Raw genomic sequence first — 24,885 nt, 5'->3', positions numbered from 1 at the left:
AGCCCAAGTTTTGTCTGCTTAAAACCTAAGTAAAATTATAAAGACAGCTGAAACAATATTATGGTCTAATTAAGCCTTTGACCATTTATTACTGCTGGTCATGTAGTGCAGATCCTATTCCAGTCCTTCCCAAAAATTGAGAGACAATTAGTATTACTTACACAGACTTGCTTTATACAGTGACCCACAATCCCAACACAGGCCTGTAGTCCTAGCACGTAATCCTAGCGTGCGCTTTCTGGGGCCTGCACCAGGGTCTGTGATTTGCATATCTCCTGAAGGTTGTGGGCTTCCTCCACCCACTTCTCCAGCAGGAGCTGCAGCAGCTTACACAAGTTCTTAAGGCTGAGCTGCAGGGCCTCAAAGCAGCAGATGGTTGTCTGACCTTTCCAAAGAGAACGCCCAGGGTGAGCCCCACATAGGCCTGGGTGTACCCCAAGGTGATACTCTTCTGCTTCAGCAGCTTGGCCACCTGCTCTAGCTCCTTCTGCAGGGCTTTCATGTCCTGGGACTCCTCCGGACTTGGTTCCACCCTCTCCAGCAGCACAGGGCCCAGAGGAGGTGCCCTCTGAGGTGCTTTCCACTCGGGCTCCTGCCTGGCCCTCAGGCTACAAAGTCTCCATGCCAACTTGGGGGACCAGGCCCAGTCCAACCTTAGGTCCATAGTATGCCATCCCTCCACAGAACTCATATGCCGGGGGACACAGGGTGATTCCCCAATACCTCTGAGCTTGGTCCAATTCCAGACCCACCTGGAGGTCCTTGGAAGCTTAGCCAGGTTGGAGGGTCCACCTAGCCTGGCTCCAGCCCTGTTGGCCCATCACCTGGTGGGGGTGAGAAAGCGAAGTATGAAGCCAGGTGTCCAGCTATGGGGAAGGTGGGCACCTGAGCTGGGGGCTGCTGGAAGCTGAAGTCTACTGGATTCATTGTATTTCTGTGGTACATAAAATTAAATTTGAATTTGGAAGTCTCTGTACCAATTTAAATAGAATTGGAAATTGAGCAGAGGAAAGTTTATCCTGCTCGTCATTGTCAAGTGGAGTGTTCTTATTGCTCTGAGGATAGACATTATCCTAGAGAATGCTGCACATACAAGTGTGCAGCTGGTTTTCCTGCTAAGAAATTGTGCAACAAAATGGTCCTTTAGGAGATGTAAAACACACATCAACTAACTCCAAATAGGAATCCCACAACAGACTTAGGGCATGAATACCACTGAAGTCCAACTTAAGTGAACCAGTGGCTGACTTACAGGAGCAGAAATGACTCAGCGCTCACCGTGGGTGATAGCTCACAAAGCAGGGAACCTGAAGCATCCTGCACAGCTTTCCGACAGCTCGACGGGTTGGAGAGTCTTTTCCAGGTGTCTCAGTGGGTCTAACACTCTTCAGGCAGCTCTTCTGGTCTTTCTTTGCAGCTCAGCTTGCTTGTGAGGGTGACTCTGGGTTTTTATTGATTACTCTGACAAAGAGAGCCTGCAGAATCTGGTCAATTTCAGGGACTTCCTGATGCTGTTTCAGGTTGTTTACCTTGACTTAAGGAGCTACCTGAGGGATGGAATGTTACAATTTCTGAGGAAACTGTTACACAATATTAGAGTTGAGAGTACTTGTGAAAGTGAGTAGTGTGTGTGTGTGTGTGTGTGTGAGAGAGAGAAGAGAGAGAGAGAGAGAGAGAGAGAGAGAGAGAGAGAGAGAGAGAGAGAGAGAGAGAGAGAGAGAGAATGTTTAAAATTTTCTTTTTGGTTTGTCTTCAAGGGTACATTGAATTTATATAGGAGGATCAGTTAGTACTTACTGAACTAGGAACGATTCCTTTCTTTGCCTTACTGACTGGGAACCATACAGGCAGTTCAAGGGGACCATGGTACATTTGCCACTCAGCCTGAGCATGTTTTTTTCTTCCTCATTAGAGGTAACAGCACTAGCTTAAAGGCCCATTTTGTTTAGCAATTTTATGAAAACTTTAAAAATAACTAAGAAGTAGTATGTGTAGAATTTTTTTCCTAGTGACAGTTTCCTCTAGATTTGTTGGTTTAATGTGTTTTTTTGTGCTTGTATTTTGAATGGTGCTGGGGTGTGAGCCCAGATTATTTCCAGCCTTGCCTCCATCTTACCACCATTAAATTAATACAGAGACAGCCTAACAACAAACATTTGCATTTGATTACTTAGCATTATTTTAGATTTTTCACTTTTAAAAACAAAATATATTGTAGACTGTTGTAAGATGAATAGTGACTATTTGATAATTGAATATCATCTTTTCGGTCAAAGATTTAAATGTTAGGGTGAATAATACTCTAAGAAGATCCTGTTTTAAGTACTCAGTTTTGGAAGGAACTGCTCTGGAGGCATAGTTTTTGGGTCATGTTAGTCTTCACACATGGATGTGGTTTCTAACCCTTTCTACCCATGTTTGGTAAGCCTCAGTACTTTGTGATTTATGCTTCAGGCTAAAAATTAGGTCTGTGCTTTGGATTTCCTTTTTTAATTCAATGAAATGGTTATTTTATATTTTCAGACCACAAATTTCTTGCAAATATACATTATATCTCATTTGATATTGCTCAGAGAATGGCTATGTTTCACATTTGTCTTGAGTCAGTGTTAAAATCTTCAGAATATAAAGTGTACCTGTTATTTAGAGGAAATAGTAACATCCAAGGCAGGGGTCTTGGGTATTCTCCCTGAATACCTGTTACCTATTAGCACCGACCACTACACTCACTGCACACAGCTAGAGCTTGCCAGTATCAGTGCAGAGCACATGTATGCCTTGTTTTATGATAGGAGGCACTAGTTTACCTTATAGGCAGGCCCTGTCTTTTTTTCTTCTTCTGTTCAAGTGTTCCGTGTTAAAACTCTTGGTTTCACTGCATATGGACAGTTCCTCCTGTGTATGTCATTACCATGGAAAGTCATGAATTCTTTTCTTCGTGTATGTTTTTTAGTTGTCCTAGAAAAGACATTGTTTGCTCACAGCAATGCAAAAACATCAATTATTGCAATAAATGTTACTTTGAGGATTTTGTCAAGATAGTTTCCATTTTTCGGTTCCATTGCTGTTTTATATATACATTTTCATTTAAAGCAGTTGTTCTCAGACTGTGGGTCTTGACCCCTTTCACGGGGGTCAGCTAAGACTATTAGAAAACTTAAAATTCGTAGCAATAGCAAATTTATAGTTATGAAGTAGTAATAAAATTTCTGGCTGGAGCATCACCAAAACATGAAGAATTGTGTTAAAGGGTCATAGTATAAGGAAGGTTGAGAACCACTGATTAGGACTTCCTGTTTCAGTTCTGTAATTTTTGCACTGTTATATTAGACTAGTGATGTTTCTGGTAACCAGTAACATACAGATAGGCTGTAAAGATTCCTCCCCACCCCCCTTTTTTTTAGTTAAGATTTTCCAAATATATTTTGATCATATTTTTCTTCTCCCCAGATCCTTCCCACCTTCCTACTCATGCAATTTTATACTTGCTCATGTGTTCTCTTTTTCTCTCTCTCTCTCTCTCTCTCTCTCTCTCTCTCTCTCTCTCTCTCTCTCTCTCTCCACACACACACACACACAAAACAACAAAACCAAATGTCAAACAAAAGCCCAGTAATACACATGGGCGTGCGTGCACGCACCCATACACACTCACACACACACAAAACAACAAAACCACACTAACTCCCCCAAAACAGTAGAGTGCATGGGGCCTACCCTGGAGTGTGGTTGATATGCTATAGCAGTTACACTCCCTTTAGAGAAAGTTGATTTTCCCTTTCCCAAAAGGTATCAATTGCAAATAGCTTCTTGCTTAAGTGTGCGACTATGTGTCCATTTTCCTTTTCTCCATACTGGTGTTGAATACTTTTTTTATTTCTCTTTATTTAAATCAAGGATGAAATTGTTTATAGTTTTATGTTGAAATTAGCCTTTAGCAGTGCCTTTATTGTTTGGTTTGACCTGGCAAATGAGGCTGGTACAGTAGGGCTCTGAGCTAGGCTGTGGTGTGTGGTATCAGGTGCTGGTGACTGGGGCTTGCTGGATGGGGCTTGAGTGCTATTTCATGCAAATCATGTCTGCGAGACTGCTGCAGCAAATCCCATTTCTTTTCTGATTATAGCCTCACTGCTGAGAATCAAGACTATGCTCTCTCTCTCTAGGAAAGAAAATCTTGCTTTTGAGTGCGTACAGTTTTTACAACATCGCTGCAATGCCTTATAATTATTAGCACTTAAGATAGGGAAGGGATGATGGACATTTTCTCTTATCAGATCTTTGAGGAGTAGCAAGAGAATGTGGTAGGAGATCCTTCCAGCTGTCAGACAGTGTCAGGCTTGCAAGCAGAGAATGCAGTTTAAAATGCAGGTGACATAGTACCCAGCATCCTCCACTTGCTTCTGGGTTTCTGATTAATCATGATTACCATACATTATCATACCATCAAATTTAATCATATCAATGAATGGCCATCTGCAGCAGTAACACAAGCAGCGAAACACAGTGGAAAGAGCCATTAAAGGTAGAGTGACTTACCAGATTCAGTAACCCATTAACTTGACTCTGTTATGTCAGCATTCCATATGCACAGCACTGGAGGTGGGGCTGGGTTAAAGGCCACACTGACAACCCAGAGGCCAGGAAGTAGCCACTGAAATTGTTTCATACGGAGTTCTTACACAGCAATCAGAATCATCGCATATACAGATTGTATGTGCACAACCATTCATGCTTGGGCATTCCTATGGAGTTTAGAGGACAACTTTGGAGAATTGGTTCTCTTCTACAATCTGGGTTCTCAGGTACCCAGGCTTGGCAGCAAGAGCCTTTTACCCATTGAGACACTTTTCTGTCCCTAGATGACATTGCAATGTAGCTTACCACTAATATTGCAAACTGTTAAACACTGTTAACCAATGTTAACAGTTTAGTAATGTAGCCACCAGTGATAGAAAGTTAAAATCTTAGAATTGCTCTCTATACTAAGAAAATCTCTTTGGAACACAAAGAACATACCAGTTATTTTTATTTTATTTTATTTTATTTTATTTGTAAGAGAGAGTGCATGTACACATAACTTGGTCTTCGGGAGTACTCCTCAGGATCTGTGCACTTTATGTATTTTGAGACAGGATCAGTTACTGAGACAATCCATCACACAGGGTCTGTGTTGGCCTTGCCAGTCACTGAGCATCTTGTGTTCTAAATGAACTCTTGCATGTGGCCGGGTCCTGTCCTGGGGCAGAAAGCACCCGAGATTCACTGGCTTTGTTGTACCTGCTGGTATCTTGTCCTTTCTTGTGGCTGTGTAGTATTCTAGTACTGCTGTTTGTTTGTTCACCACAGTGTTCCTGGAAACAAGTGCACAACTTGAGGTTGTCAGTGGGTCATGTGGAAAATGTGTTTACAGTTGGAAGTTTCTCCATATAACTAGATCATAGCTTTTGTTGTTGTTTTGAGATAGGATCTCTTTATATAGCTTTGTCTTGGAACTCATGCTGTAGACCTGACTATGCCTTCTAAGTGCTGGAATTAAAGTGAAGTGCTACTATAGTCTGGCTATGGCTTTTCTTTTTAATTGCTTCTGTTTTCTTTGAAAAAAAAACAAAACTATGCCTTAGAATTAATTCTGCAAGGCTCTTAACAGTCCTTGGGAGGATTTCCTAGTAAGGTCTGTTAATGGGCACAGTGGTGGCAGGTTTGTTTGCACAGGCAGTGACAGAATGTAAGATCTCTTGGAAGGTTGCAAGAGTAGTATTATGCACAACAGAGAGGTTTTTAGCTTATTGTCACCATTCTGTTTATTGCTTGAACCAACATTAGTGCCTTGCTTTAATTTACCCGGTGTTCCTGAACATAAAACTAAACTTCCTTCTTTGGAGTATTTAACGTATATCTCTAAATATAAAATGCTTTCTAGGAAAATCAGTGTATTTAAACAAGGCACAACCTGAAAGAAAAAAAAAAAAAACCTATGGCTAATGCTCAGATAAGAGGATTAACACATGATAGAAGGCTGTAATTTTAATTATGTCAGGGGTCACTTTATTCTTTGCTTTTAACCCATTTAATCAGAATTAACTGAGAGGTGTTCTTAAGTGTCAATTCGTTTCTTACAGAGTTCTTTGCATTTTAAGTAAGATTAATAAATGAAAACATGTTATACAGGAAGGTTGTAATTTATTGAAAGATTCAGGAAATTTCAATGACATTGTTAACGTATTTAATTAGTCTTATTAAAGCATACCAACTGACCCTTTAGAGAAGCTGATAAGTGTCATAATAGCAGTCGAAGCCTTTTATTCTCGTCTTTATATGATTACGTTTTTGCTAAGCAATTTATGCAAAGTTTCCATCTGTGTTTTTTTGTAACTGAAGTTATCAGTTCTTTCTGAATAGGATTAATATAGATAATGTCATGTAATTAAGAAGAGATGCAAAAAAGAAAAGCACAGTCTATACAGAATTACGAGGGGATAATAATCTCTTATCTTGGATTTTTAAAGAGATATAAAAAAAGCAAAACAGTTTGAATGGATTAAACTAGTCTTTTCTTTGCAATGGTAGAAGCACTTTAGTACTGAAAGTTCCATGACACAACACAGTTGTAAAAGAATTCAGATTTGGTGAGAGAATTAGTCATTAAGCTTTATACCCACGAGGTGGCAGGAGTCACATGGTAAGGTGTCCTGTGCCTTAAGCATTGAACTGAAGTAGATGAAATAATCTCAAGTGTGGCTGCTGTTCATCTGTGGTGGAGCTCTTAACCTCGAGTTTCTTCCTATTAAGGAATAATGGCTTGTTGAACCTTTCTAAGTACAGTATTGTCTATATGATTTGTGTGGGCAGGCTATGTTCAGGGTCATACACCAGATCTCAGTGATTGTAAGAGGGAAGGATTGAGAAAGGGAGAACATGTTGGGTTGATGGTAGTTCTGTAATGTTTTGGGGACCTATATTACTTACCTGCTAAGTTGCTACCTGAGTGCCTATGTTCCAGAGTATGGCTTGCTAGATGGTGTGCACCAGCTCAAGTACCCCTGATTAAAGAAATTGTAGCATTGTAGTTGTAGCATTGTAGCATTGTAGTTGTGGCCTTCTGAGATCCTGGGCTGGAGTGATGGTAATTGAGGCTGAATCTGAGGGTAGCAGAAGCTATAACCTGGCTAGGCAGAGGGAATCAGGAAAGAAAGTATATGAAGCAAGACTGAACTGTAGTTCCAGCTAAGAGTCCTGCGCCGCAGACCCTTACCTCCTACTTAAGGCAGAGCACTGAGCATAAGTCCCAGCTTGAATCAGCATGTGTATATAAGAGTTCTCTCTCCTCCTCTTCGGTAGATCTCAGAAAAGCAGTGAATGTGAGTCTGGGTGGCATTTGAAACATCTGCCCATATGGTTTTGATACCTAGATGGCATCAGTACCTATGTCATGAGTACTCAGAGTTGGCTGACTTCACAGGTAGAACTGCAAAATGTTCGTACTGAATGGTTCATTTGTCAAGTTTCATGCCTCTGGCTCTGATGTGCCCTCCACATTTGCAGGCCTGTGGGAGAAGAAGGAGCATAATTTATGGGAGGTTTTAGCCTTCTAGGTTAGAGATTCCACTCACTGTATATGCTTTCTTACCTGTAAGACCTTCAGGGAAAGCTGTATGCTAGAACCTTGCTAGTTCTCAGAACATGACAGACACACTTGAGGACCTCCAGCAACTAGCTGTCTTTGGGGGAGTGGGGCTCAGGTTTGTGTAAAACAAATGACACTGGTATGTATTAGTATTTTATTAGCACCCAAGTTCTTGCAGTAACAATGGGTTCTCTTCCTCTTCTTCCTCCTCTTCCTCCTCTGTTAACTGCCATCCACAGACTTAATTAGGCCTTTGGACAAATTCAAGAGTGCTCTTGGTTCTGACCACTAATTGGGGCAGAACTGAAGGGTTAGGGGGAGAGTGATATCCTGGTTTCTCCATGACAGTAGAATTTAGCAGAACTTCACTCCACACAGTGTAGAAACCAGCCTGCATTTCCAGTTATACTGGCCTTATCCCCTTGGAGGATTCAAAACTGTCTGGAGAGGTAGGGGGAAGGGAACGATTCTGAAAAGCCCCATTTGTCATATGACTCGTCCTATTGAGCCTCTACTCAGTTCACGGAACCAACACATGTTCTGTTTATGTGAGTCCTGTAATAAGAACAGACTGGTGAGATGACTTAGCATCTAAGAGCACTGACTGCTCTTCCAAAGGTCCTGAGTTCAAATCCCAGCAACCACATGGTGGCTCACAGCCATCCGTAATGAGATCTGACTCCCTCTTCTGGAATAACTACAGTGTACTTACATATAATAAATAAATACATCTTAAAAAAAAAAAGAAGAAGAACAGACCGGAATGCTGGGCTTAATTTAATTATACTCAGTTATGAAGTCTGCATGAGGAAGTCAGAGTGAAAGGAAACTGGAGCTTGCTGATTGTTCTTTTTGGGATCTGAACAGAAAGGCCAGCTACAGAAGGTCTTGTCTTGCATTTCATGACAGTGTAGGAGCTAAGTATAGAAACCAGGGGCACAATGCAGGAAGTCACTCTGGTGTAATTCCTGACAGGTCATCTAGAAACCCAGGTACGGTGCAATAAATCACTGGTTTTGGAAAGGAACTAGGTAGGTCAGTAGGGTGGGAAGAACAGCTGTGCAGTGGTGGCAGTGGCAGCATGGGGTGATGACTTGTGAATAAATTAGGCTTGCTGCACTCTTGTTTGAAATTGGTGAAAATTAAAGTAGTAAAAGTTTTCACACTCAGTATTGCTGATTTCCAGCTTCAGTGCCCGTATTGTGTAAGTGTCGTGTTAAAGTCTTCCTTCTTGAGTTCCTCCTGCTCTACTCTTTGTCATCTTGTTAACATAGCTAAAAATTGAAGAGCCTGAAGCATGCTCACTGATAAATACCACTGCCAGTAGCATGCACTCAGTGCTTGTTGTAACTCAGAATGTTTATTTCTATGAAAAATTGGCTAAATGAAGTAATAGAATAAAAACTTAGATTATCTTAAATAGGCTGCTGCTAAAAATTAGCACGTACATTTCTAATGACTGTGCAATACTTGGATACAATAAGGCTGGCTGCTCAGGCTGTTGCAAACATAGAAGCAGCTGTATTGCAGATCAGAACCAGAAGGTGATGAGATGGAAAGTGACCAGAGCAGTGGGAGAAAAGCTGACTAGGATAGGAGAAAGACTTCCCAGTGGTGATGGACCAGTTAAAATCACTTGGTGATACTGCTGTACTGAGCCTTTTCATTGTATAGTCCCTCAGCAGGCTGAGAAATGGGAATGTGGGTCATCTGTGATCTACACCAGGGTGGGTCTATGAACAAACCTCAAAGAGCAGTCTGGGCCCATCTGGAATAAGGAGGGGTGGCAGAAAGTACCATTTCTACCAGAGAAACTGTTCCCAGGGGTATTTTTGTTTAAAACAAAAACATGAATAAAGTTTTTAAAGAAATAGATGCATTGTAGAAGTTTAGTATAGTTTCCAGAGTTCATAGTGCCACAGAGAATGAGTGCATTGATGTTCTGTATCTAAGGGGAAAGTTGATTTCTCTTTAGAATCTCCACCTCTGGGAACTTTGTCCTGACAGTGATGACCTGTGGGAGCTCACAATGAGTTTTTTTCAGTGAAATCTTTTGTTGTGGTTGAGGTATGACATTGACCTTAGGCAGTGATTTGACACCATAAAGATTTTGTTTCCTGGTCATGTTTGATGAGGTAATTTTTGTATGGGCAGTGATGATGGCAGTCTGTGAACCAGAACACCTCTGTAGATGTCCTCTGTAGATGATTATGTAGTACATGATTATGTTCTTGGAGTCACATGGTAGTTGTTAAAATTCTGTGAGGGCTGGAGAGATGGTTCAGTAGTCAAGAGCACTGACTGCTCTTCTTAGGAGTTCAGCTTCCAGCACCCACATGGTGACTCACAGCCATCTGTAATGGGATCTGGCGCCCTCTTCTGGAGTGTCTGAAGATAGTGACAGTTTACTCATATATAAAATAAATCTATAAAAAATTATGTGAAAATCACTGTAAGGTCAGTCTGTGTGATCCTTCATTCCGGCCAATTCTATCTCCCAGATCCCCTGACATCAAAATCAACCATATAACCAAAGACTCAACACTGGATTCAAGAAACCTCTAGTAAGCACACCAAGTGCCTGTTCTAGAGTTGGGATTTCACTTTACTCACAGATACTGAGTTCTAAACTGTTCTAATCTTCTGAACTGTTAGGAGAGGTAGACCCACTGTTTGCTATTTCTGATGGCCTCTGTGTGTTTTAGACTGTCCCTGAGGTGGCAATTCTACACAGCTTTGGAGGACAATTGTCTAATTGGAAAGTGTCAGGATTGCTGATTTACTTGGTGTACTAGTTTATGTCAACTTAGAGTCATTTTGTAAGAGTGAGTCCTAACTAAGAAAATGTTCCTACCACAATAGCCTGTGAGTAAGCCTCCTGGGCATTTTCTTGATTGATGATTGATATGAGAGGGCCCAGCACATAGTGAGATGGCGCTACTCTGAGCCAGTGCTCCTGGAAGAAAGCAGGCTGAGATTAAATAAACCCAAGAAGTCTTTCCCCAAATTTCTTTTTTGACATGGTGTTTTATAACAGCAATAGAAACCCCTATCTAAGGCACCTGGATCAGAAGCCATAGGATTAGTTACATACCAGAGGTATATATATAAACTGGTTCTCATTCATATATTCTTCTTCCCTTCCATTCTCCCTTTCCTCCCCCTACCCCATCAAATGTTACATAAACATGATTTCTAGTTTACAATGCATGAGAATTTGAAGATCACTTAAGAACATGTTTGGATATATTTATAGGTGTTGAGTCATCTTTATCTGAAATGAGTATGGTTTGGGGAATGCATAATCTGGATTTTACCCATTGAGTAACCTTAAGCCAAAATTTGAAATCTGCTCTATGAAACTTTGAGTATGACTTAGAAAGTTACTGATTTTTCAGACTAAGGATGGTCAAGTTGTATGTGCGAGAATATGCTGATGCATGAACCTGAAACTGGGGTGCTCACACTGTGCTCTTACACATAAAGAGTGTTACAGTGCACATGATGTCTTTCATTGACTTCATGGCAGAATGGGCATGCCTGTTAGAACTCCTGATTCAGGTTTCTTATCAGCATGGTAACAACCTGTGTTGTAGAAAAAGCTTTTCTACATTTTATCAAAGTGAAGATGTTAAAGAATCCTCTCAGAGCATCAGAGTAGCGATGTGTCTAGCTAGTACCATTATTGTGTGTGTGTTTTGAGGATGGGCAAGTATGTTTTACATATTCACAGGTTCCTCATTGTTGGCTGTGCTTTGAGGGCAAAGTATATTGTCTTTTTTGGTAGCAAGAAACCTCTTTAGATGTGGTGAGGGTTGTCTCAGTCTCACTTGACATAGCTAAAAGTAACAGCTAAAAGAACGTGATCTGTGGGGATTTCTGTTCTATATCTTTCAATAAATCCTAATGCTTTATTTTGAGAAAGATGTAATGTTTACATTTCAAACCTTACTTTATTACGGGTTTGTGGTAAATGGGAGTGTTTGTTTCATAGTATTGTTATTGTGCCTCCAGGTTCAGGCTTGCTCTCTCAATCTCCGCCCTCCCTCTTCTCCCACCCTTGTGTGTGTTTCATGTGTGAATGCACATGTATAGGCCAGAGGTTGATACTGGATGTCTTCCTTAATCACGTTTCTATCTTATTTTCTGAGGGTTTGTAACTAAATCTGGAGCCATTTTAGCTAGTCTGAGTGGCCAGTGAGCCTCAGGAATCCCCCTGCTTCATTTCCCCAGCACTGGTCTCTAGGTCTGTGTTACCACAACCTGTGTTTATATGCATACAGAAGATTGGAACTCAGGTCTTGATACTTATGAAGCAAGTTCCATTCCAAGTCCACATCTCCCCAACTCTAAAGTAGAATTTTATATTTGTTTGTAGTTTCTGTATGCTTGTGTGTAAGGTGCATGTAAGGAGGTCAGAGGACAATTTGCAGGGTTAGTTTTTTTCTCTACCATGTAGGTTCTGCGAGTCAAACTCAGGTTATCAGATTTTATGTGAGATACTTTGCACCCACTGCCATCTTGCTGGCCTTAGAGCAGACATTTAAAGGCAACAGAAAAAAAGTATTTTTGGTGCTATAAAATGGTGTCATATTTAGGGAGAATAGCTAAAATTAGTAATAAAATAATAAAAAACTAAGAGTTTTGGATTTATGAGGAAAATTGTTTTTCTAAATTTTATTTTTAATTATATATGTACATGTATATGTACATGGGAGTACAGTAAATTATATATGTACATGTATATGTACATGGGAGTACAGTGCTAACAGAAGTCAGAAGAGGACATTGGATCTCCTATAGCTGGAGTTACAAGTGATTATGAGCTGCTTACAGTCATGCTGGAAACCAAACTCAGGTCCCCTGCGAAACCAGCAAGCATTCTTAACCACTGAGTTAAGAGTTTAAGAGTTGAGAGATACTGGGTCATTTCTTGTGAATGAGGTAGTACTACATGACAAGAATTTGATATTTCATTTTAGAACACTTTGTGGCCTTTGAGTAGCAGTTCCTTTTATAGTAGCACAGATTTTACCTGTCTCAGTGACTACACTAAAGGACAGTGAGATGAGGCTCCTTTCCTTTACCTCTCTCAGGTCTACTAGTAAAATACGGCTACTGAGAATGATTGAGTTTGTTGGCTAGTTTGGTTTTCTTTGGGTGCTTGGTATAGAACATAGGACCTCACATTGATGGCAGAGGAGCACTTTAGCATTGAACTATAACCCATCCTGAATGTAAGTTGTCTGTATACAAGAGAATCAGCGGTGGTGTTTTTCTTTTAATAATTTGATTTCTTAAAATTAATATTTTTCTGTTATCTCGGGTTGCTAACTTTCGTTAAGGTACAAATTGAAATTTTTTTTCTTTTGAAGTAAATTGCTTTATAGCTGTAGCTTAAGGTTGTGTGAAGTAGATAACGAAAAATAGCCTCTTTGATAAAACAAATGTCACGAATGTCCAAAATAGACATTTAGTTTTTTGGGTTTCTGGAGGTAAAAGTCACCAGTTGTATAGATTTGAGTAAGTTTGGAGGCTGTGCTATGGCTCTCTAGTAATGTTAACATCCTGAATTTAGGTTTTTGATGCTACATGTTGATTCTTGATTGTTTTATGGCAAATCGCTTTTTATGGAATATCATTTATATTTACATATAGCTATTTATCTTGATACATGTGCATACTTAGAGAGGCAACAGCTATGGTAGGCTGATCATAGGAATGCTGTTTGGAGTTTGGGGTTATGTGTATATTCTGAAGCTACATGGCGTTTTTCATCTCTTTTTCCATTGTTCTTTAGGGCCCTCCAGAATTTCCACAGCACACACCTGGACCTGTTCCCAACAGTTTTAACCAGCCACCTAGACTTCCTCTCCAGGACCAGTGGAGAGCCCCACCCCCACCTCAGGACCGAGACCCTTTCTTCTTAGGAGGTACATGAAGGGATGTAATGGGTGTGAGGTGAAGTGGCAGAAGCTGAAGTGAACGGTATACCTGTGTGGTTACTGCTACAACAGAATTTACCTCCCACTAGGAGATATGTTACAATGATTCTGCCAGTCATCTCAGTGGCTAAATTTAAACAGTAATTGGATCTGAAATATGACAGTCTTTTACAAAGAAAGAAAGGTTTATAGAAAACAACATACAAAATCATGCTGGGATAGCTAAAATCTAGGATTCTTTATAAAATATGTTAACACTTGAAAATAGTGAGACAATTCCTGAAAATACTCATTGTAAATGTCACTTATATCCAAATGTCACTTGGATAGAGGGATGAGATGAGAGCCTAACCTAAGCTGTACAAACACAGGGCTTGGGCTGAGCTCGGAGCGTTTCTTTCTTGGTTCTAATTATTCCTGGGCCTAAGCCTAGAAGCATCTAGCCTTTCTATACAACCTCATCCTCCAAGCTAACTGATTAGATCTGCTTTTTTTGTGCTTCTGCCTGAATTGCTCTGCTTGGCCTCATACTAACTTTGGCAATACATTCTAATCTTCAGGCTCCTTTTCATTCTCTGCCTTGTTCTGTCTTTACCTATGTCTAGCTTGTTCTCTCTGCAGTCTGACTCTTCAAAAAACTGCCATCCACACTCACCACCCACTTTCTTCCTCTCAGTGCTCTTAAATAGCCTGTCTTTCCTGTCTGTTCTGTGTGAGTTGAGTGTATCCTATCTCTCACTCATTCTGTCAATCTTTCTCTGATCCATCACTTTGTCTGCCCCTCAATTAGATGTCACTTTTAAAATATGGCTGCTTTATTCTATAAACTAACCTCAACTTCATTTTTTAGGGATTAAAGGTGTGTATTAAGGGTGTGTCTGTATTCTAGCCAGATCATAGCTAATCCAGTAGGTATCAGCATTCTGGAGAGATCTTACTTTAGGATGTGGTCCTTTGCCAAAGCAGCCATGTTGCTGTATTAAAATTCTTCTATAGCTCATCTAAGAAGTGTGTGGTTTTTCTAACTTGAAGGTAATAAATAACTATTCAGTTTCAGGTGAACCAAGGTTCCCCAGTCATCTTTTTTTGGAACAACGAAGTCCTCCTCCACCGCCACCTCCTCCCACGCTCCTGAACAGCAGCCATCCTGTTCCTACTCAGAATCCCTTACCATTCACTCAGCCTGGACCAGCATTTAATCAGCAAGGACAGCAGCCAGTGTTTCCTCGAGAGAGGCCTGTAAGACCAGCCCTGCAGCCCCCAGGCCCAGTGGGGATCCTGCACTTTAGCCAGCCAGGGTCAGCAACTGCCAGGCCTTTCATTCCTCCTAGACAGCCGTTTCTACCCAGCCCGGGACAGCCATTCCTGCCTACACATGCACAGCCTAACCTTCAGGTATGCATATGAGCTAGCCTTGAAGGAAACCATGCCTGTATGGTTATGTAAAGGATATGAGTGGTAGTCTTAAGTATACTGTTTATTACAGCCAGCTCTTCTGGACAGTATTGTTTACTTCCTTAATACTAGGGAATGTGATAAAGTGAGTCTTGTTTTCCAGGAACTGAACTTGGTCATTCTTGGAATTTTAAGACGGATATAAGACTAATAACATTTAACATATGTAAAGCCCGATAGTTTATCTCCTGTACTGCTTTCTCAGCATCCTATTCCAGCTAGGGAGAAAAAAGGGCCTTTCTTGGTGGGGAGAAAAAGTGTACTGTTCTTGCACTTTATGTGACAGGCTTGTGCGCCCTCTGCTGGTAGGCGTTTACTGGCCAGTACAAGTATTGTGACATTTTTTCCTTGTGTGTGTGTGTCTGTGTGTGCACGCACGCATTGTATTTTAATCTTAATTATCAAGATGTATAGTGATTGCATGAGATGCAGTGGTATTCCTTAATTGCAGAATTTGGGAAGTATTGCGTACCCCAAAAAGGAGTGGGGAGAGTTGGTAACTTGTCACAACTATTTGGATACACAGGGAATATAAGAATGTCCATTTAGAGAATAGAGAGATGGCTCAGTCATTAAGAGCATTTGCTGCCTTTCCAGCGGATGGGATTCAATCCCCAGCACATACATGGTGACTCACAATCATTTATAACTCCAGTCCCAAAGGATCCGAAATCTTCTGGCCTTGGTAGGCATCAGACATACCCATGGTACATAGACCTATGTTCACCTAAAGCATTCATATACATAAATGAAATTATTTAAAAGCATAGCTAAGCTGTTAAAGATAGCATAACAGATAAAAGCACCTGCAGTCAAGCCTGGTCACCTGAATTTGACCCCCTGGAATTCACATGATGGAAAGAAAGAACTGACTCTAGCAAGTTATCCCCTGCCCTCCTCAGGCACATGCTCATGTTCATTCCTGTATACTCACATGTACACACAGCTAGTGGAACAATAAGGAAGGGACATAATAGTAAAAAGAATATGTATTTAATCTGAAAAGAAAAGATAACTATTTACAGTGTTCAAAATAGGTTAAATATTTTCAATTTTTTAAATAAAAATAGAAATAATTTTTCCTTTGTTATAGAAATATAAGAATATAGGTGAATCTAAAGAAGTTAATAATTCCGTTACCAAGCACAGTCACCATAAACGTGTAGTTGGAAAGCAGTATGTCCTTGTGTCTGTACTTTGTCTTTGTAGACCCTTTAGCATGCTGTGGGAGGTTGCCTTTTATGATGATGCATATGTTTAGGCAAACAGAGGTGGTGTCACCAGCCAATTGCTGCCTTTATGATGCTGTTAGTTTTCCATAAGCTTCTTCTCATGCTGGGTTTTTAAGGAAACCCTTGTATTAAGATCTCTCTAGCACATTTATTAATAAGCTATTGTTTTTTTTTCTTTTTGTAATGGAAGGGACCCTTGCATCCTCCGTTGCCACCACCTCATCCACCACAGCCCCAGCCGCAGCAACCCCAGCAGCAGCCCCAACATCACCAGCACCAGCCTCCCCTCCAGCCTCCTCTCCAGCCTCCCCACCAGCCTCCCCCCCAGCATCAGCCTCCCCCCCAGCATCAGCCGCAGCAGCCCCAGCATCACCACCACCTCTCCGCTCCTCCACCGCCTCTGATGCCCATGTCTCAGCCGCAGTTTAGGCCACATGTACAGACTGCCCAGCCTCAGCCCAACAGTGGTCGGATGCAGTGTACCCCACGTCAGGGGCTCCGGCATGTGAGTAACAGATGCACAGATGTGGATTAACTTATAGGCTTTATGGGTCAGAATTGTTGAGCTAGGTAATTTTCCAGTTTTAAAAAATTAATAAACAATATATTTTCGAAAGCAAACCCAATTTTTAAAGAATACTTTGCAAAAACTTTTAAATTATAGATATTAACTTACCCTTTTCTGAGCCTTGAGTTTTCTGTAGTGATTAGACTGTACTGTTGAGTCATTCTTCCAGTGCAAGGGGCTTAGCTTTTGATATAGATTATCTGCCTCTGTGGGTCCTGAATAAGAGCTGACATTCAGTTATAAGAAATTAACTTGTATTTGTTAGTGGTGTTACATTTTACATATATAAATGTCAGCAAATGTGGGTCTTCTCATCCACAGAAAGGAACTGGGAAATAGTGGATGGTTTGAGTAAACTGTAGCTTCCTTCCATTGATTGTCTTGTCCTCCACTAGTATCTGCCATTACTCTCTTTCAGGAAAAAATCACAATATCCTAACACAGTTCCTTTCTATAAGTCTGCCTCTTAGTCCTGTACTTTTATCCTCAGTTTGAGCAAGTCAGTAAGTTGCTTTGACCCTGTTTTCCTAATCCTGTCTCTTTCTATCGTAATATGACTTGGATGAGAGCTTCAAGGGATTTCTAGATAGAGGAGAGGCATGTGTAGTCCTGCTCCCTTGTTAAGGTAATGTCAGAAGCTCAGTTCCTCCTTCTCTCAGTCACCTCTGACCCTTGACAAGAGGGTTCTTTCTCAGGCATGTCTTTTCTTGTGAGAGAACTTTGTGGCACCTTTCTCCTCCAGAAAGCTTTTTATACGATTGAAACATAGTATCGGCTTCTCCTGTTCCATTTTAAACTTAGGTAGAATAGAGACAATGTGCCATTGATATAATTGACTCCCTGAGGCAGGCAGAGTGGTGTTGTTGTAGTAATTGTTTGGCCCAGAATGCTGTTAAAAATGTTAGTCCATATACTGAAAAATCACTGGGTTTGACTTTTGTAAATGAAAGCTGTATCTCTATGGCACTAAGCCCTAAGCATCAGGGCACACAACAGCTTTAAGCAGAAAAACTATTTGCCACAGAGTACGGGGTTTATTCTCAGAACAGAAGGCAGTTATTGATGATAGTGTTCCGCTGTGTTTTCACTCACTGATAAACTTATCTTTCTTTTTGTGACAGAATGCAGCATCTCAGAATCTAAGCAAACGGCCCATGCAGCAGATGCAACCCACTGCTCCCAGAAACAGTAATCTCCGTGAACTCCCCATAGCACCTTCACATGTTTTGGAAATGAGTGGCAATCGCTGCTCCTCCACGCCTGCTGCTCAGGTGAAGTCCATTGTCAACACATCCCCACCTTGTAGGTCTGTGGTGGCTTCCAGGAGCTCACAGGGAAAGACAGATGCAAAAGCCAAACCACTTAGTCCTGGGCCTCAACCTAAGGAAGAAGCAAAAGCAGAAGCAGAGGTAGGATGCCTTCCTGGGTGCATTTGTTCTGGAATAGGGTTCTGGATGCTTGGTGGGGGGCATGCAAGAATTATATTTGTACAGTTATTGTTGTATTATATAGAATCAAGATAGTATTTAGAAGATGTTTTCTGTAAAGGAAGCAAGTTCTGTAAATGTTCTAGACAATCATAGTTACTTCTGTCATTGTGGTACAAAGTGGTTTATAAATAGTTCTTACAGGAACAGATGTGTTGAATACCAGTAAAACCTTCCTCTCAAAACCATGTTGTTCTGTGGCCTTACTTATATTTGGTAATTTAGAGTAAGTGTGGAGTAATAAATGTGGATCAATATTTTACATGGTCTTCACTTCTTACAAACCTCAACTTACCTGTCAAATGAGGGTGCATCTGGGAGCTGGGCACAGATAAGTGCATTGAGTTATGTGAGTACCTGTAAAATCCGTGCTGAGTGGACTGATTATTATATTGTTCAGTGTAATGATAGCAACACTTGAGGGAATTCATCCTTCTAAAAAAAGCAGTTAACACTGTTTTAACCTTTTAATTAAGTTTTCATCATTCAGGTTTTCTTCTGATAAGTGATTATGATGGTATTAATTTTATCACATAAAAATTAGGAAGTCAGAATGTTTTGGATGTTATTTAATAGATTTATTAAAAGTTTGATATGTGGGTTTCATAATCAGTGCGTGAAAGAAAACTGGCTCTGCTAGACTGGGATGATGTGGTTTATAAAGAGCCTTTGTGATCTGGGTCTTGGGTTGCACCCTTGTAATTGTATCTACTCTGAAGCCTAAGTGAGGCAGGAAAATCAATAGTTCAAGGCCAGTCTGGGCAACTTAGATCCTTCTCTGAATTTAACAACAACAACAACAACAACAACAATAATAATAATGTGATTTTATATATATATATATATTTTCTCCCTCCCCCAGTGGTAAAGCATTTGACCAACATTCACAAGGCCCTGTGTTCAATCTCAGCATCCCCCTCTCCCCCAAAGAAAAAAACCTAAATAAAATGAATTTTTTTTCCTTCCCCTAATCATTTGATAGTGCCTTTGGGTTATATAGCTAGCTTTTCAGTCTGGTTCACATACATGTTTCTTGTATAACAGTGACTTAATAATATAAGGAGAGGAACAGTCAGCCATGTTTACTCATTTTGTTTTAGACTTACCAGGAATTCTGGAAATTTACTGCAGGCAGGCAGATAATTTATGAAAGTAAAATAGAAAGTTGACAGATTGCAGTGGTGTAGGTTGAACGCCTTAATTTGGTCTTGTTTGGTTTTTGTATATAAATGGAGCCAGGCTTGTATTTTCTTCTTTTTAAAGAATATATTTATTTTGCTTAGCTAAAGGTGACTTACTGACTGGACTTAGATTTATTTAGTTGGTATTGGTACAATAAAGGATAAATCTAAAGTATTTTATCTATATCTCTGGATCTGCTTTAACCCTTTCTTGACTGCTTGGTAAACAGATGCTGAGGAAATCACTCCTGTGTTAGGAAATGGTGCATCTGGGTCTCGGTGCTGTTATTGCACTGTGGGCTTCTCACTCACCATGCCTGCGCTGCAGTAGCAACTCCTCACCTACCTACCTACCTTTAGTTTGGTTTGAAATGTACCCAAGACTTTAACATGCAACAAACCGTCCACAAGGTGCCCACTCAATCCTTCACCTCTATAATTGTCTTTCATTTCTAATTCTTGAGATTTATACACTTAGGCAAGATTTTTAACTAGGTGAATTGTTGATAGATTGAATCTTCAATAAAGATTTTATGGATAGGTGATTTAATGAAGCATTTTTAAATTATAAGCTTTCTTCATTGGATTTTTTACTAAAAAAATCACTAGATTTTTGAAGTGAATTCTCTGTATAGACTTTGAGTATAGTTTGGGTCTGGGATATTCAGGGCATTCACTTAACATTAATATTCCAATACTGTGATTAGCAGCATTTTGATTCTGAGGCGGGTGCGTGAGTTCAAGGTCAGAAAGATTGACTTGTGCTATTCATTATAACCAATTATTCTGTGACAAATGAGTTTGAGATCAGGCTGAAAATTCTGTACAAAAAATCAATAGTTCTAATCAGGGCCTTTCAGGTCATTTACACCCCACCTTTTGTTGGTTTGTCAGGGAAGAGCCAGATAAAATCCTTGTGACAGCAGGGACTCATGGCTGTTGCCATTTCCATTCGAAACATATTTTGATATCTTAAATGAATAGTTTAATTGGTTTCAAACTTGTAAATGAGTGGAAATTTATATTATTTCATTTTTAATATTCTGATAAGGTTTTCCAAATTAGGTTTAGCTGTATAATTTTCCCCCCTCCCTAGAGGAAAGAGTTATACTTCTTGTTAAGCAGATTTTTGAATGCCTTTTTTCAAATACTGAATTGCAAGGTTTGGGGGGACATTCATTTGTTTGAAATGGCCACCCTACCACATAAAGCAATGTGAACTGTGTTTCATTTTAGTTTCCTGATGAAGATGAAGAGACAAGGTTATATCGCTTAAAGATAGAGGAGCAGAAGCGACTGAGAGAAGAAATCCTGAAGCAGAAGGAACTACGAAGGCAGCAGCAGGCTGGTGCCAGAAAGAAGGAGTTACTGGAAAGACTTGCGCAGCAGCAACAGCAGCAACAGCAGCAGCAACAGCAGCAGCAACAGCAGCAGCAGCAGCAGCAACAACAGCAGCAGCAGCAGCAGCAGCAGCAGCAGATCTATGGCTCTCAGACTTCCATGGAGCAAGAGGAACTGGCAGCTACACCATCACCCACTAATGGTAACCCATTGTTACCTTTTCCAGGGGCACAATGCAGGCAGAATGTGAAAACCAGACTTCTTGTTAAAAACCAAGACATCACCACTGCTAGTGTTCAGCCCAAAGTGGTAAACTTTGTCCCGCCTGGTGCTAACATGCAGCATCAAGGGCAACACTTAAGACCACTGAAGCATCTGCGACAGCTGCCACACAAAGTCCTCCAGGTCAAGCCTATGGAGATGGAGGAGTCCCCCCACTCCCCACAGGCAGCCAGAGTGACCACCCTCCAGGGCCGGCCTCAGGACACCAAGCCAGGGGTGAAGAGGACTGTCATGCACAGGGCCAACAGTGGAGGCGGTGGAGATGGGCCACATGTCAGCTCCAAGGTCAGGGTGATTAAGTTGTCTGGAGGGGTAAGTGGATAAGTTTTATGCATTTCTCTGTAAGTTTGTTTGCCTTAAGGGATATTAGTCTCCATAAAACAAGTTGAACGTGAACTCTGGTAGAGTCATGTATATTAACATTCTACTTAAGATTCAAGTTCTACTTCTGTCTGAACTCATATTGTCTCAGCTGTCTTGAGTCTAGTGAAAGGCATTATGTCATCCTGCAGCTATAACTTTGTCAGTTTTAGCTTTTTTTCTTTGTAAGTAAGAAACAGTTTTCTCATAATCCAACAAACTGTCAGGTTTGTCGTAGGTGTGTGTACACCTTTAATTCCAGCACATGGGAGGCAGAGACAGGCCAATCTCTGTGAGTTCGAGACTATACTGTTCTACAGAGTGAATTCAAGGCAGCCATGGCTAGCAAAGAAATCTTATCTCAAAAACATTGTTATACACATAGTAGTTGTTTATAGCATTATGCATGTATGATCAGAGGGGGTGGACCCACTTTTGAGCTACATACTTGTCTGCATAATGCTGTGCTCTGTAGCAGTGATACCTGTTGTATGCATTTCACCTTATAAACTGGTGACTAAAGGCATCACATTTGTACAGGAGAAAGGAAAAGGGCCTGTAACTCCACCCATGAAGTACAGCAATGCCCCTTGGTGTATGAAATGCCATGTATGTGGGTTGCTTGTCAGTTAGCTGAGTATGTGGAGACAGAAAACAGAATTTCTCCCATGCCATAAGGGCATGTCTATACAATAATGTCTAGTAAATTACATATGTAGGATAGTCAGTGAGCATCCACAGTCCTGTCTCATCTGAATGTTTGCCTCCTGTCACATTTAACATCTGAAGCTGCTGTGTTAAGTGGCACAGTAAAGTTTGTACAGTGGCTTCTTAGCTTTGGGTCTTTATTTTAAACTTGAGGGTTTAATCTGCCTCATTGACTTAAAAGCTCAAAAGAAGATGGCTACTGGTGGAAATAGACTGACTTCCTGCAGGTGGGAAGAACTGTGTAGATGCTCTGCCATAGAAGTTACCTTTCTACCCATAGGGAGCAGCTTTTAAACTAGAAAGCATACTTCCTTCAAAAATCAAAAAAAACCCAAAAAAACAAAAAAACCTGTATTTACTTAAAAATATATTTCTGCTCCAATGTAAAACTAAGTCATTTAATATGAAATTTATTTGTGATTTTTGCCTCATTGCTGCCTAATTTTACAACAAATAGGAAAAACAGTCTTTGGAATTTTCCACTTAAGTAGCCATTAGTCAAATGCTTTGGAACCGGTTCTATTTAACCTTTCTTTTTTTGACTCTTAAGTACTGATGTACATTTCTAGCAGCTCTTCTACTGCTGTGTTGGCAACTTTGATCAACCTGATGAGTCTCTGGTGGTGTTAGCTTTTTATCTTGACTAAATATATTTCCCTAATGCTACTCCCCCAAGTGGATAGGAACTGTTATTAAGAGAATATGTAATTGTGGGTTAGTTGCAAAATGTGCCTAATTAGGACAATTCAGAAAGTAAGTAGCTGTGTGTCCCAGCGGCTAGTGCTGTCACATTTATTTGACTTTTATCATCGCCTTTAGTTGCTGCTAGGTATCAATCATAGTGGACCTCTTCTCGGCACTGGCATCAGGCTAAAGTTCAGGCCTGTGCTCTGCCTCTAAGAATCTAGCTCTGAGTGTGCACTGAGCCAGGCATCACAGTTGGGCTACCTGAGGGTGAGAGGACAGCTTGTAAGTGGATCTGTGTGAAAGGTTTTAGTTTTCCAGTTCACTGTGTAAATTAAGATACTTTGTTGTTGGCTGAATTCTATTTTGCTAGGAGCTCTTGACTTCTAATAGGATAAAAGTACAATATATAGCTTATACAGTTTCTTAAGGAAGACCTCATGTGTTTTCTTTTTAATTCCTGTTTTTTTAGGAGGTGGCATAGTTTCTTACTGTTTCCTAGAGCGGCCTCAAACTTATTACCCTTCTCCCTTAGCCTCTTGCATGCTTGGATTGCAGGAATACATCACACACATGCATGTGTGTATATATGTCTGTATGTATAACCTGATTTCCAATGGTCTTATGTGACTTTATGAAAGGATTGCTAGACACCTCCCCAGGGATCACAACACACAGTTTAGAACTGCTGCTTTAGTTGTAGAGAGGTGTGTGTGTGTTCCTAAGTTAATAAATTCAATCTGTTCATCCTGTATAATAATTATAGGGCAGAAATGAGCTCATGCCTCCTTTATGGTGGTCTGACACAATCTGTATAACTAAATTGAGAGTGTTCAGTAGTCTCTTCCTTCTAGCAGTCACTCTCTAGCCAGGCTTTCTGACCAGTACTGCTTAAGCTCTGAGTCTCTGTCTGTGCTTGGCTCTAGCCAGCTGTTCTTATACCCTCATACCAGGTGGGAATGACCCAACTTCTTTGGGCTTGTGTGTGTGACTTATAGCCTGTGAGCCTGCTGTGACTCCCAGTGGGTGTTTCTTGTCTTCCATAGCTGATTTAAAAATTAAATTATTCGTCTTTGCATATTTCCTTTTGATTTTTGAGATAGGGTCTCATGTCATTCTGAATTCGCTATGTAGTTTGAATTCCTGATGATTTTGCCTACACTGCCAGATACAGGAATTAAAGTGGGTTGCCACCATACCTGGCTTTCTTAGAATTCTTTTAAAAAACTGAAAGATGGAGAGCCTGAGTTTAAGACAGTAGATTTTAGGTTTCTCATTTCTTTAATTACCTTTAAAGATGTTTTCATTCATTTGTCTCCTAGTTGTACATTAGTTCTATTTATTGAAATTATTTAGGTTCTCTTTATTAAAACAATTTCATTGTGGTAGTAGGAAACCACCCTAAAGATTTTCATAAGAATGACTTCTTGGGGGCTGGAGAGATGGCTCAGTGGTTAAGAGTACTAACTGGTCTTCTAGAGGTCCTGAGTTCAATTCCCAGTAACCACATGGTGACTCACAACTATTTATACTAGGATCTGATGCCCTCTTGGCATACAGGTGTCTGTATAGAGAGAGCACTCATTTATATAAAATAAATAAATCTCTTAAAAAAAAAAGAATGACTTGTTGATATTTTTGTGTACTCTGTGATGGCTGGATCACTGTTCAGTTATGCATGGAGGAAGATGCTGCGTTTAGGATAGGGCTTGTTATTGGCATCATATTTATAGCTCAGGCATCTGATTGGGTTGGATTCTGAGTCTTGGCCCTATTTAGTAATAAAAGCAAAGGTAGGAGACATCAGAAGTTTATTTACTGTGAACTGCTGGAGCCATCAATCGTTCTCTGATTAACCACAGAAACAAACAATTAAAACAAGTGTGTGCCTGGGCCAGCTCTGCCGCCTCTTCTGGCTCCTGAGAGGTGAGACTCAGTTCACCTCTGAGTGACCTTGGTTGCTTGGTTTACATCTTGGTTTATCAGTAAAATGAAGGTATAGTTCCTTTCAGGGAACT

At 40.5% G+C, this 24,885-nt stretch overlaps 1 protein-coding gene and 1 pseudogene across 7 annotated transcripts in view; one reads left to right on the top strand and one right to left on the bottom strand.

Annotated features, from left to right (window-relative positions):
- The window catches only part of Rbm33 (RNA binding motif protein 33), a 101,110-nt gene that overhangs the window by 54,948 nt on the left and 21,277 nt on the right, over nucleotides 1–24,885 (top strand). For all 7 annotated transcript variants that reach the window (XM_052172962.1, XM_052172958.1, XM_052172965.1 and 4 more), the window contains 5 exons: nucleotides 13,425–13,557; nucleotides 14,621–14,964; nucleotides 16,447–16,761; nucleotides 17,946–18,233; nucleotides 20,729–21,427. In XM_052172962.1, the coding sequence (XP_052028922.1) occupies nucleotides 13,425–13,557; nucleotides 14,621–14,964; nucleotides 16,447–16,761; nucleotides 17,946–18,233; nucleotides 20,729–21,427 (1,779 nt within the window). The remainder of the gene's footprint in view (nucleotides 1–13,424; nucleotides 13,558–14,620; nucleotides 14,965–16,446; nucleotides 16,762–17,945; nucleotides 18,234–20,728; nucleotides 21,428–24,885) is intronic.
- Nucleotides 225–927, bottom strand: LOC127679236 (POU domain, class 5, transcription factor 1-like; annotated as a pseudogene).

Source organism: Apodemus sylvaticus, chromosome 2 (genome assembly GCF_947179515.1).
Source record: "Apodemus sylvaticus chromosome 2, mApoSyl1.1, whole genome shotgun sequence".
NCBI classification, from domain to species: domain Eukaryota; kingdom Metazoa; phylum Chordata; class Mammalia; order Rodentia; family Muridae; genus Apodemus; species Apodemus sylvaticus.
The sequence above is the reverse complement of the archived record's forward strand: the minus strand, read 5'-3'. Positions and strand labels throughout refer to the sequence as shown.